At 43.2% G+C, this 13,510-nt stretch overlaps 1 protein-coding gene across 1 annotated transcript; it reads right to left on the bottom strand.

Moving 5' to 3' along the window:
• Positions 1–3,926: 3,926 nt before the first annotated feature.
• On the bottom strand, positions 3,927–12,241 carry LOC139212782 (ubiquitin carboxyl-terminal hydrolase 2-like). Its single transcript, XM_070843315.1, has 12 exons — positions 11,954–12,241; positions 7,554–7,601; positions 7,332–7,458; positions 6,801–6,912; positions 6,578–6,688; positions 6,227–6,291; positions 6,025–6,128; positions 5,821–5,901; positions 5,626–5,704; positions 4,943–5,050; positions 4,697–4,817; positions 3,927–4,379 (listed from the first exon to the last, which is right to left on the bottom strand). Exons 1-12 carry the CDS (start codon positions 12,104–12,106, stop codon positions 4,274–4,276), a joined length of 1,215 nt encoding a protein of 404 aa, XP_070699416.1. The 5' UTR covers positions 12,107–12,241; the 3' UTR covers positions 3,927–4,273.
• Positions 12,242–13,510: the final 1,269 nt, after the last annotated feature.

The following is a 13,510-nucleotide window of genomic DNA, read 5'->3' as shown; positions in this document are numbered from 1 at the left end:
CAGCCTTGAAATGCTCTTACATGTACTGTTAGAGAAAAAATAGAATGATAGATTATTTTATAATAATATAACACCGTAAAATAAGCCATTCTGCATAACAGGTACTTTTACTTTTGATACTTTTTGCTGGTAATACTAAAGCCACATACTTTTACTTAAGTAATATTGTCAATTCAGGACTTTTACTTGTCACAGAATATTACTACGCTGTACTGTTTCTACTTTAGCTTAAGTGAAACATCTGACCACTTATTCCACCAATGTTTATTACATAAAGGGAACATAACCTTTCCTTCTTAGTCAGGTGACCTCTGGGCCGCTCTCCCGTGATGTCATGGTTAGACTTAAGCCCCCACGAGGCTTTCATGGTTTTATGGCATGGTCGTTAGCTATGGCGGTGTCAACATGAGGAGTGCTTGGTTACAACACTGAAAACAACACTGCTCCATGCAGGCAAATACCGCTAATACCCTGAGCTGTGTGATCAGCCCATATGGTGTGCATCTGAGCCAGAGGGACTGTGTGTGTGTGTGTGTGTGTGTGTGTACACATGTGGGGGGAGGGTAGTATCCTGTTTGAGTGTATTTGCAAGGATGTTCATTTTATTGAACAGGATTTTATATAATTGCATATTATATTATATTGTCTTTTGTTTCACCATGAAGGACGCCCACCAATATTTGAATAATAATGTTTCTAATCAGAGTTTATGTGTGACTGTGTGTTTGTAATTGCTTACAGGTTGTGTCTACACAACCAAAATAATTCCATTCCTGCATGCCTCGCTAAAAAACCCCAAATAACCACTCCTAGATTTGTAAGTCTTACTTACAGATTTTTATTTTACTTTGTCCCAAACACAGGCTACATAATAATTTTAACTCTATGAATATGCAAATCTGCATTACGAAAGTTTGAACAACTGGAGACAAGATATTTAGAGAAAAGTGAATTCTCAGTGTTTGTGCACTGGAGATATTTATAGTGTTTAAACTACACTTGTGTAAATCGCATGTTGGAGCATGATTGGCTGCAAAACCGGTTCTGATTTCACAAAATGAGCGCACACATCTTACACTCAGACCTTCTAGTGCTAAACATCCTTCTGCACATCCGGGGGCATAACTGATAGAGCTTGTTAGACCATGTATGAATATGGGTGTGGTTTCATTTTTAAGCATGTTGACCAGAAGAGTGAAGAGGCCTGGAGCGAATAAAATGTAAAAAAATGATGAGGTACATTCATTTCTTATACATAAGCCGCAAAAGTGTGTATGCTATATTATTATTATCAAATATGAGAATTTGGACAGAGACACAATAGTGACACACAGGCATCACTCATATTTGTTGAGACATTTGACTAATAAACCAAAAAATGTCAACATCACTAATGACACTAGAGAAGAAAGCAGGGGATCAGTGAGCTTCCTCCTCTGAGTGTTTCTGCAAACTTTCACTGCAATCATCTGATAGCTGTTGAGATATTTAAGTGAAGTTAAGATAAGATAAGATAAGATAACATAAGATAAACCTTTGTTCGTCCCACATTGGGGAAATTTGCAGCAGCAAAGAACAGGAACAACAGTGCAGAGATAAGTTAAACTACAGGTGCCTAGATGAGTAGAATATAACATAAAATAGAATAAAAAAGTGTTGCAGTATATCCAAATAGAGATTACACTGTAGTAGAATGATGAATTATTGCACCAGTATAGAAAAACAGTATAGCACAGACTTGAATGAGGATATAGGAGCCTGCAAAAACATTCATTACGGACGACTGAATCCAACTCAAATTTAGTCCAAAAGTTCAGACAGCATGTCAGAATGATTAGATTATTATGGGATATGAAGTCTCTCTATCAAACGGACCATGTCTGATGTATACTAAGTAAATGAATCGCTGCCTCACATAGTCACGTCCTTTGTGTGGCAGGCTAACGTGGCACCGATCCCACTGACTGTGTGAATCTAAACTATCCCTGTGTTGTGGGAGAGGCACAGTTAGTGTTACAGCTGCAACAACACTCGGCCCTGCTCTGATAACTTTATCTTTTCTACTCACAAATTGGCCTCCACACAAACAGATCATCTGTCCAAGCCCCAGAAACCTAATCACACACACACAAACACACAAACACACACACATACACTTGTTTCTTTTCCCTCAGGCGTGAGCAAGTCCAGTGTTTCCTCAGAGGGAAGAGAGAGGACAGATGGGGGTGGTGTGTCCACAGTAAATATGTTGGTCCGGGTCAAACTGATGAGTTGGTTTGATAGTAAATAGATTTAAATATCAAGCAGCCAGTTGTTTGTTCTCTCACCTCATTCTTTGTGTCTAAATGAGAGTCAGCTCCTCTGGTTGTCCACATGGACTCACGTCAAGGTACAAACAGCAGCTTTTGACAGCTTTTACAAATAGTCAGACACACACACACACACACACACACACGGCAGCACACAGCCCCCTCTAGTGGATGCAGGGTGACACATGCTCCTCTGAACGACAGCCCTGTTTTATGTGGGTCAAAGGTGTTTCTGACAAATCCAATTTGACCATAATCTGCTCATTTAGCCTGGAAGTTCACAGCAGGCGTCGCAGACTCAGTGACCCGCTGCTTGTTACTGACTGCAGAGGAGCTGCACACAAAATAATAAGTTCATGGTTAATTAATAAGGGAGATGACACATTTTTAACTTTATTAATTTATTGCTGATGCTTGAATAACCAATTGTGGTATATTTGAGATTCATGGGTTTTTACTAGTCCATACTATAATTACACAATCAGTAAAATGGGCGTCATCCCTTTAAGAAACTGTATTATATATGTTACATTATCCAATGATGACTTTATCCATTAACAACAACTTAAAGCAGCAGTAATCATTATTTTTTGTATGAACAACGGATCAAATGATGGTGTGTAATGTGAGATGTAAGAGTTATCACACAGCTCCACAGTTCCCCTCAGCACTTTTAGCCTTTTTTAGCTCAACCTAAGCCGACTGCACCAAACAGCAAACCAAAAAAAGTCTGTTGAGCCTAAAAACAGAGCTAAAAGGAGACAGAATATAAGTATTAAGTTTATCACGAGACAAGAAACACAAATGCTATCGTCGCTCTGTGCCTTCTCATAAACAGGAAAGTGTTTGCTAGCATGTTGGCAGCAACTTCACATGGTCAGATTTTGTGTTTTCAGTTTGTTCTGCAGACATCAGGAGGTCTGATGTATCACGATGTAACGATGTATAAAACCCATTCTTGTTCCTGCTCGTACTCTCACATACTCAACTTCCATTTGGCTGGCTGGATAAAAGAGGGTGAAATAAAAATAAAAAATAAAAAAACAACCAAACGTGACGCAGTTTAAGTTCACACTGGATTTTAATCATTTATAGACTCTGAGCTGACTTGGATGCAAAGTCAGCAACATTATCGCTGGAAGAAGTATTGTTGATGCATTTTTACACAACTGCTTTGGTTTGTCTGGCTTTTCTACAGAACAGTTACATTCACTGTGCTGTCCATAAATACTGTACAAAAATAAAATGCACTTTGACAGAAAATGTCCTCTCTCCATCAGTGGAGTTCCACTGGAGGAAACCATAAGGCTCTGTTAAACCACAAATACAGTATGCACTTTCAGTTACTGGCATTATATTAAATAGAATAACTTATTCCTTGCAGTCAGCGTGCGAGGCACTTTCCAAGCCTCCGTAGTGTCCTCACATAATAAGATTAATAGTTCCAGTTCAAAGTGCATTAATAAAGAACACAAAACACTCAAGTTGGTATAGATTCAGGTCGAGGCACAGCTGTGACTTTGGAGTGAAAATAAACTAAAAAAAAACATCATTATCTGAGTCCACAGTTGCATCATGAGGAGGGTCTTGTACTCCAAACAGGCATTTTACCGTTGACTCATAGCTGTGCCTTGAGCTGAATTTTTTATGTTTTTTTGACAATGGAAGTACTGTAGTGTTTTCTCAACGTCACTTCAGTTCCAGCTCCAGCTTATGAGCTCGGCTTGAAATCCTTAAGTACAAATGTGCTTTCACATCCACCCTTTTACCTCAAAAGCACAACGTGAGGAAGGTCACAGGGTGTTTTTTTTTTTTTTTCCCCTCAGCTACACGTCTTTGTGCGCCGCCTCCACAGCCTGTCGTGGCAGTACTCTTCCCACTAGGTGGAGCTCTCTCATCGCAGGCAGTGTCTGACTCCACTTGTAGGCCCCAGTTTATTCCAGCCCGTTACTCCTCCACGGCGTCTACAGCCGACACGTCTGATGCTTGCTGTGTGGGGAGGGGGCCCGCTCGTAGAAGAGGACGTAGGCGTTGCTGCTGCGAACCTGGCTGGAGGACACCGGGCTGACCCTGCACACAACGTACAGTACACTCTGGTTATTACACTGAATACCACTGAACATCGTGTCTGTGAGAGCACATGAGTGCTGGAAGGATTTTCCACTATGTCTTCATTAAATATGGGAACAGAAGTGCTACCTAATAATCCCAATCTGCACATTCACTTTGCCAACAAGCTCACACACCTTTATACAGAGTGACAGAGTTCATCTTTATTTGACAGCAGGTGCAAACAGTATAATTAAGAGTGCACAGCTTTCTGCCAAACTGATAACACCATATGTGACGTAATATGATGACATGTGGGCAGATTTGACAGCTGATACCTGGAGTCATTGTAGCTGTACCACTCCCCCAGCGCTGGATTCCTGCAGTAGGCTGTGTAATGACCTCCCAAAGCGTTTCCCGAGTGGTTGGATACTGCATACAGGTTATACACAGCACGCTCTGCGGGGGAGAGACAACGCTGTCAGACAACACTAGTGCAGGGCCTCGCTCATCAAATCCAGCTGACCTTGAAAAAGCACAAGAATCGCCGTTCCCTCCTCTCCTCGTCTTTGGAAAACACTCACCGCCGCTCTCGGAGGAGAACTCCCGCAGGTCGAACTCTTTCAGAGGGAAGTTGACGTACGTGGTGAGCTTGCTGGTTCGGATGTTCGAGTCTGAGAAACGCTTCAGATCTGAGAGGAACAGTGAGTCAAGGAACGGTCACCGCTTCAAGATAACTCACTTTAAGAGGCATTTTCCATTTTTTACTTCTATCCCACTGTATTTCAGAGGGAAATATATTACTGATATAGTATCTTTTACTCCACAACATCCATTTGACAGTTTCACTTCATAGTTACCTCACAAACAAAGATTGCACACATCAAACATTTGATCACCAGCTCATGGAAAGTGATGCATTGTTACAGATTGGTCAGTTCAACAGTTTTACATTTATTAGACTTAAACTGAACAACAATTTAACATTCAGAACAAGCAGAACAAGCTAAGAACACAATTTCTGACGTATTACCTCCTAAATACGTCAAAAGTGGAGACATGGAGCAACATTAGCATCCTTTTAGAGTCAGCTATCTGGGAAACTAGCTGTGGTTTGGTTCCCAACAACTCCTGAGAGAAACATCAGGCTCTTTAGCTGCTATGTGCTCCTTTTCTTTAATAACAGTAACATAATGTGTGCTAATATGTCAGCAATAAGGCTGCAATCCTCAAACACAAATGACTCAAAGATGTGAGGAAAGGATACGCAGCACGAGGATCTGAGGGAACTTCTGAATGCTGAATCTTTTGGTGCATTTCCTTCTGGCTTTGCATCGATTGCATGTCTGAGAAAGAGACAAACACAGAGAAGGTGGTGAGATGCTGCTGCTGCTGCTGCTGCTGTAAAATCCATATATCATCTTTAGAAAGGAAGCTGAAGCCTGGTGTGTTGCGTGCATACCGGTCTCTCCTCTCCATCCAACACATCCTCTTTTGTGAAGAGTCTCAAGCAGTCTTTGAGAGTCACCTCTCCTGAGCTCTTCTGTGGAGACACAGAGCGTCGTGTGAACAGAGTATGACAACAACACAATTTTAGAAAATACAGATGTCGGATGTGATACAGATGTGTGTGTGTGTGTGTGTGTGTGTGTGTGTGCGTTCTGACCTGTGAAACAGGTATCGATAGGTCCCAGAATGGATCAAACACTGTGGAGCGGAAGCCACAGACGGTGCAGGTCACAGAGCTCTTCAGCTGTCCAACAAACAGATCTGAGGGCACAGACGGACAATTACGGTCACCATGTGCACGAAGGGTTGTCGAGCAGGGTTTGGGCTAATTATACAGCACGCCAAGGTAAATCCCTTACCCACTACTTTGCTGTCCTCTCTCTCCAAATACATATTCCACATCCGCTTCCCCTTTTCATCATCTCTGTGGATGAAAACATACAGCAGAGCTCAAGTCAAACCAGCGGTTGTTTAAAGCCTGAAAACTAATAAAATGTGTGTCCTCTAAAAGAATTATGATAATTATGGAATTTGTTCTATTATCCTATTTTCAATGTACATACTAATTATGAACAATTACACCGTTTAGTTTTGCGCAGTGTGACCCAGTCGGGCAGGAAGCTGTGTTGTCTTTGGCAGTGAAAGGTGCCACTGACGGGGCAGGTTATGAGTGACTTATTGGGAGCAGAGGAAGGGGGGGGGCGACTTACGAGAGGTGGTCAAAATCCTCCACAGACACCTTCGGGCGCACTGTCACTCTGTTCACCTCGTTATGGAGACCGTCCAATAAGAAGCGCAGGAACTCCTGGGCGTCCTGCTGACTGCAGGCGGACAAAGAGAGAAAATGTTACTTCATTTCAGCCGGCATGTTCACTCAGTTTTACCTCTCAGTGTACTTCTATTCTCTATAGTACAGGAGGAGGGATGACTCACTTGCAGCCCACAAATTTGGGAGCGTATCTCTGGATCTGGCTCCTGAAATCAGATGGACTAATGGCCTCGTTGTTCACAGACGTCCACAGGCTCTGAGTCAGCTTTGCAAACTCTGCGACAGCAGGCAAAGGAGAGAGTAAAATAATGACAGAAAATTAGACCACAGTCATGAAAAAAGACGCTTCTTTGGTTCGCATATCTGCAATTCGTCCTTTATGAAATTTGACACAGACTGGAACCTCTTGGGGAGGCTTTTCTTTTCCTAACATCTGCATTTTGCACCAAAGTACAGACACAACACTTTCAGAGTAATCTGCATCCTCTAGCTTGCTGGCTTGTCTGAGATAAGGATGCAGAGTTTTGACCTTGACTAAGAGATTTCTCTACATCGAGCTGTGTTGTACTGTACTATACTTAAACTAAGTGAACAGCGTGAACTCAGCCAACACATTTACAGTCACTACGCAGGTCTACAGTGTTCCTCGTCATGCTCCTGACATGTGGTTCAATAGCTCGGGGGCCTCGTCGTACCTTCCATGAGAGCAGCAGAGTTAGTCCTGCAGTTGTTGTTGAGGTCTGTGCGATGGATGTTTCTCAGACAGTAGTCTCTCAGCTCGGGGGTGTTACTCAGACATTGCAGGATGGAGTTCATGAAACACTGGAAATCACAAACAGGAAAAAAATCAGAAAAATGCTGGTGGTCAAAGTGCAGCGTGTTGTACATCAGACAGCGAGGCGAAGAAAAGCGCTTACTGTGTTGCCAAGGTTCCTCAGTCCCACGAGGCCTTGAGGACTCTTGCTCTGTACAAACAGAATGACAGGAGATTTCAGTTTACTCATACTTTTGTTTGGAGAATTATGAAAAAGTATCGTAGAGCGCAACAACAACACAGCTAGACAGTAGATAACATAGTAAAATGAATTTATTCCAGGATTAAAGTTCACAGTTTCGGAGCGATTCTTGAGCGCCGACACATCCTGCAAAAACAATATTGCAAACACGGTCATGTGGCCCCAGAAGGGACTGAATCATAAAAAAAACATCCTCAATGTATGAGCTGGTGTTTGGGAAAAGATGAGCGACAGCCGGGGTCCTTATGGGCCAAACTGGGCCCTTAACGGGATATAATTAGTTATGATGGGAGTTACTACAAGCCAAATTCAAACCATACGCTAAACAACGGAAGCTGACTTGTCAACTTGTCAAATGAATATGTTTTGATGCAGCAGTTTTCTAAAAGCGTCCGTATAAACAGAAGTGAAGGGCCACGGATATTTATTGTTGCTGTACATCCCAACAGACCGGTTCGCACACAGTCTGATGAAAGTGATGCATGACAGCATCCCTGCTACATTCCTCCAGTGTGAACAAGCCTCTGAGGACTGCGTGGCATTTATCAGATGCATACCATCTGACAGTCACATTGTTGGCAGCATCACAGCTCCGTGGATATCAGCTACTGTTCCACACGCTTCGATGAAATGCCACAGCGTGTCCTGACCTCCCCCTGCGCTGAAGAGCCCACCGGCCGCCACTCACAGGACGGTGACGCCACCGAAGCATGTGATGCAGACCGAAGGGAAAAGCTTTTCTGAGAATCTGCAGAACATAACGTGGTGTCAAGTTGTTTGTGTGAAGAGTTTGACATCAGTGCGCCAGTCAAGTCAACTAGTTTCGCTTTTGACATGTCTGGTACCACTGGTGATGTGGTGTTAATCATCTGCATTTGGCATTTCTAAATATGTGTGGAGATCCTGGTTAAAACCAACATAACGCAGGGAAACATGTCTTTGGGACTTCTTCGCTGTTGTAACCCAGACTAACTAACTAGTTTGAATGGACCAACAGCTTATTATTTGAAAGCTAATGTATAAAAGAGCAGAATTAATCACGTTAATGAATTAGGTGAGTCATTGCAATGTTAAACATTATTTGGAGCCCAAAGCTAAAACCTAAACTTCCATTTCTTCGTAGAGAAGGCACAGAAAAAGGTTCTGCTGGCCGACACACACGACTACCTGACGTGTGTAGACACAGTGTTTGGTTTCAGATCAGGTTTGTGTAAAGCTTCAGGCTCAGGCTGCTTTTAGGTTGTTTCTTTATCCTCATGAGTCGTTTAAGAGGAAAATGTTATCTATCTCCATATGATGGGGCAAAAATATACACATAAAGCAAAAACATAGTTCCAGCTTGGGTTTAGCAGAACCAGCTGGCTTCAGGTTGGGTCTTATGGGTGCGTCCAGGTCTGGTTTTCGGCCCTTGCAGAACTCTAGCAGGGACCCAGTGGAACCAATTTACAATTAAGATGATTAATAAAATGCACAAAGTCAAATTTTTCTAGTTTTCAATGCTCCTGGTGTCCTATTGCTGAAGAATTATTCAGTTACCAATGTTTAATTTTCAGCTGTTGAATAATTGTGGTGAACAGATAAACACATCTGGTCTCTGTTGCTATGTGAGTATCAACAGGTGACACATTGGCTTGTGACCTGTTGCACATCCTGAATGAGGGATCGTAGTAACAGTGTAACGTGATGACTCCGAGCCAGTCAGCACCGTCACGCCTCGACGCCTCTGCTGACGGCAGAGAGGCCGCATGTGGACAGAACACCCTGGAGGCAGCAACACTGTGACGGAGGCATACATGCACACACACAAACTGCAAACTGAACACACAACGTCAGTGTCAGGCCTTGGTTCCCCTCCTGTGGCTCTTCTGTTATTAGAACAAATATACTACAGTGGTCAGACCTGGAAGTATGAGATGTTTAGGAGCACAGAGCTGAGCAGAAAGAGCAGATTCTGAACTCAGGCTAGTGTTTCCTAATGTGTTATCTCTACCAAGACTTTCAGTGGAGAGGTTTAGTGCCTCATGATGGTCGCCATGTTGTTCCAAATGCTTTCCAACCCTGCAGACAGCACACAAGCTTTGACCAGCCCTGTTGGCTCTAATGGTTTTTATTTTCCCCTTTGTGTTTCTCTTCTTCTCTGCAGTATTTGAAGGTGACCATATGGTGCGAGTCCCAATCTGCTGCACTGCTGTGAATACTGACCAGCGGGGCTCGGCACGCTCAGCAGGCGGCTTGTGATTTAAAAAGACCCATCCAGGAACCGGGGGAGTGATGCGTTCAGGTAATCTCTGCGCTCTGAACACGAGCGCTCTCTCCTCCGGTTGGCAGGGCTTCAGAGAGAAGGAGAGCTAGAGAACGTAATGTCCCACACCAGCTATGCAAGCCTGTTCAAGGCCATACAACATGTGACGAAGGACGCCACACACACACACACACACACACACACACACACACACACACACACACACACACGGTGCCAGCTCTGCCACTCCCTTCCAAACAGTATAAACATAAATCTGTGCTGCACAACAGCAGGGCTGGGGAAGGTCCAAAATGCCACCCTGAAGTAGAATTATTGGTGCTTTAAAAATAAAACAAATGAAAACCACCCACAACAGAGAGGAAAAACTCTCTCAGAGTGGAGATCATTCACTGAATGGTTAACTGTAAACCACAGCCGCACTAGCAGCCCTGAGAGGCTGCGCTTAGACTTAGAGCTGGATGCTAACGTCAGCGTGCTATGCTGATGTTTTTGTAACATAAAGTCCATCTTGTCCACCGATGGACAGCTGGGGCTGATGGGAGTCTTACTACTTCTGCAGGTTTTGGGTTATAAAACCAATTATCGGTGGATGGAGCTGAAAAAGTGGATCTGTTTTGATGTTGGGCTGCTGGCTGCACCAAACTATCAATCTGAAAACATCACACAGGCCTTCGAGACATTGTAACAGGGAGATGGTGATAGATGGAAAGTATTAATCCTCTGGGCACCACGAACGTCACATTATCAAATTTCATGGCAATTGATTTCATAGTCGTGGAGATATTTCAGTCCAGAACAAAACTAACCGACCAATCGCCATCACCGGGGCTGCTGGTGTGACGCATGCCAGTGAGAGCACACATCCTCTGTGCAGACTAATAATATCACCTACAGTATTAACAAGGACAAAGACTTGAACTGTGGGCTAACTCGGTCACGCTGTCGTAAACACATCAAACCCACATGGACACGAGCACACATGCGGGCCGGTGGCAGCTCTGAGTTCACAGAATGTACTGTACGGCTGATAAGGACACTTATCAACAGCGCTCCTTCCTATTACACAACCAGCGTCACACTCTAAGTGTGGCTTTGATACGGGCAGCAGCTATTCTCACTGCATTGTTCCTGCCTGTCGAGCTGTGTGTGCTTACAGCACGGTGCTCTTAAAGGCTGATAAGGGCCCAAAGGTCACGTCAGGACCTCCACAGAGCCTCCATATGGTGCCAGAGTTGTATAAGATGTTGAGAAGTGCTTTAAAGGTTCCTGCCTGTTTAAAATTCCTCCTTTTAACATACTTTTTTACTGCATATGAATAATTATTTATAGTTTTACTGTGAAGTTTGTGAAATGTTATAAACACTTTATCTACAGGTTGAAGGAACAGCCTTCACTTGGTTTTAAAATATGTGAGCTGAATATATATTTTGGAATCACATTTTTAGAAATGTACAAACTTGTTTCCACTTTTATGCACGTAAAATATTCAACCCCCCCGTTATATTATTACCTCCAAGGAGGTAAAAACTACTGGTCTGCTTTTCATGAAACTTTGTGGAAGTGTGTTTAATGGGCAGAGGAAGACCACTTTAAATTTTGGAGAGGTTATTTTATTCTTTTCTGACTCCTGAACAAAGAAGTAACAGCAGATGTGGCCCGGTGGCCTTGAAGGAGGTCTGCCTTTCTAGTTTAACATTAATAATGTCAGGATCATACTCGCTGTAGATACTTTTCAACAATCTTCAAAGCTGAATAATGTCATTTTAGGACTTGTGCATTCCTAAAAACTACTTTTTCCCCCAGGGTTGTTGTGGCCCAGCCCCCCTAAACACACCTGCAGTGACGCCCCTGCTAAAACACAGTAAGAGGAACTTTAAAAAGTCTGAGAGCTCAGGCAGGAAAATGACTTCTTTCCAGAAAAAAGAGAGAAAAAGTTACCAAAATGAAAGAGCATCAAAGAGAGGACGAGGAGGAGGAGGAGGAGGAGGAAGAGGATGCCATTAGAAAGGTGAGACAGGAGCAGGGCTGCCGGACTCACCTTGGCCTGGTTGATGATCAGACCCATGAACGTGGACACCAGCTTGGACCGGGACAGCGGAGGACTCTTGCGCCGCAGGTCGGATTTGTCCACGGGGAAAGCGGCCGGGTCCTCCGGTGCTGTCACCGTGTACGAGTGGCGCAGAGACGGCATGCTGGTGCTGATGGATGTGGTCCGACACCGGGATGGGAGCGTCGTCCGATGCAGCCGGAGGAAGAGAACCGTCCCTGACAGACAGCCTGTGCACTGACGGTCAGTGAAGGTGACACTGCGGGGCCTCTGGGTGCTGCTCTCTCTGCAGGCTGTCTGTGTCTTGTCCCTCACCTGTAGGCTGCACAACCCTCCTGTGTGAAGTAACAGAGGTGGCGTGTGTCGGAGTTTTTACTGCGTGCAGTAAACGCCCCCTCCCTCCCTGTGAGGACTGACGCTGCCTCCAAGTGCTGTAGGAAATATCACAACTGTGCACAACTTTTGCACTTGATGCACAGTAGGTGAAAGAACAGTGGTGGAAGAAATACTGTCTATAAGATGCTATTCTAACATTTATCATCAAGATAAATTACAGTGTTCTGCTGTAAAGTGATGCACTTCTACATGTGACATTGTTCAGATGTTTCACGCTGGTGCATCAACACATGAGCAGAACTTTACTGCTGCAGCTGAGGTTTGGATATTATTCAAAAACTATGTGTACAGTGAGGTAGTTCAGTCCAGTGGCTCCCAAATACGGAGTCACAAGGCAGTTTTAAGAGATGATTAACTGGGTTGGACAGAAGAAAAAACAAAGCTGTTATATATTTCTTTTGTTGAATCAAGCCAGAGAGTCTTAACAATGCTTTGTACTTTATATCATCTTATGGTTTTGTCTTGTAAAATCTTCATCTGTAAAGTAAAGTAGCTGATAAATGTAATAATTTCTCTTTGAAATGTGGTGGAATAAATGTATGAAGTAAATAATATATAAACAATTAACACACAAGTATCTCAAAGTTTGACTAAAGCTCAGTACTTCAAGAGTTAATCAAGGCCTGCTTACCAGCTGAATGAAATCATCTATGCTTCCATAATTATAACACAATTTCATTCTTAAACTATTCTGCATTATGGGTACTTTGACTTTTGGTACTTTAGATGTATTGCACAGAATGCATAACTGGCTAGTGAAGAAGTTGAGGACAGAGCAGAGAGTATCTGGACACTGAGCAGCTCCTGAAGTTGAATGAACTGAACAATAAAAACATTTGCAGCCTAGTTTTTTTCTTTTCTTTTCCATCTTGTTGGCAAAGCTGTGAGTTTAGGAACTGGGAGTTTGGAGCTGAGGAGGAGGTTTTTGAAGGTAGCATTAAGTCTTCTGATGAAATCTGAGGGACAAACATTGTAAGAATCTATGTCTGTCTGTCTGTCTGTCTGTCTATCTGTCTGTCTATCTATCGTAGCTGAGTTGTTTCCAACTAAAAAGACTTGGAGTGGTCTTCTTGAGTCTTCTTTTTTATATAATATGCCCTTTTTGGACTAAACACATTCTATATTGATCTTTTTTTTTCTTTTACAATATTG

This window comes from Pempheris klunzingeri, chromosome 14 (assembly GCF_042242105.1).
Source record: "Pempheris klunzingeri isolate RE-2024b chromosome 14, fPemKlu1.hap1, whole genome shotgun sequence".
Classification (NCBI taxonomy): domain Eukaryota; kingdom Metazoa; phylum Chordata; class Actinopteri; order Acropomatiformes; family Pempheridae; genus Pempheris; species Pempheris klunzingeri.
The sequence above is the reverse complement of the archived record's forward strand: the minus strand, read 5'-3'. Positions and strand labels throughout refer to the sequence as shown.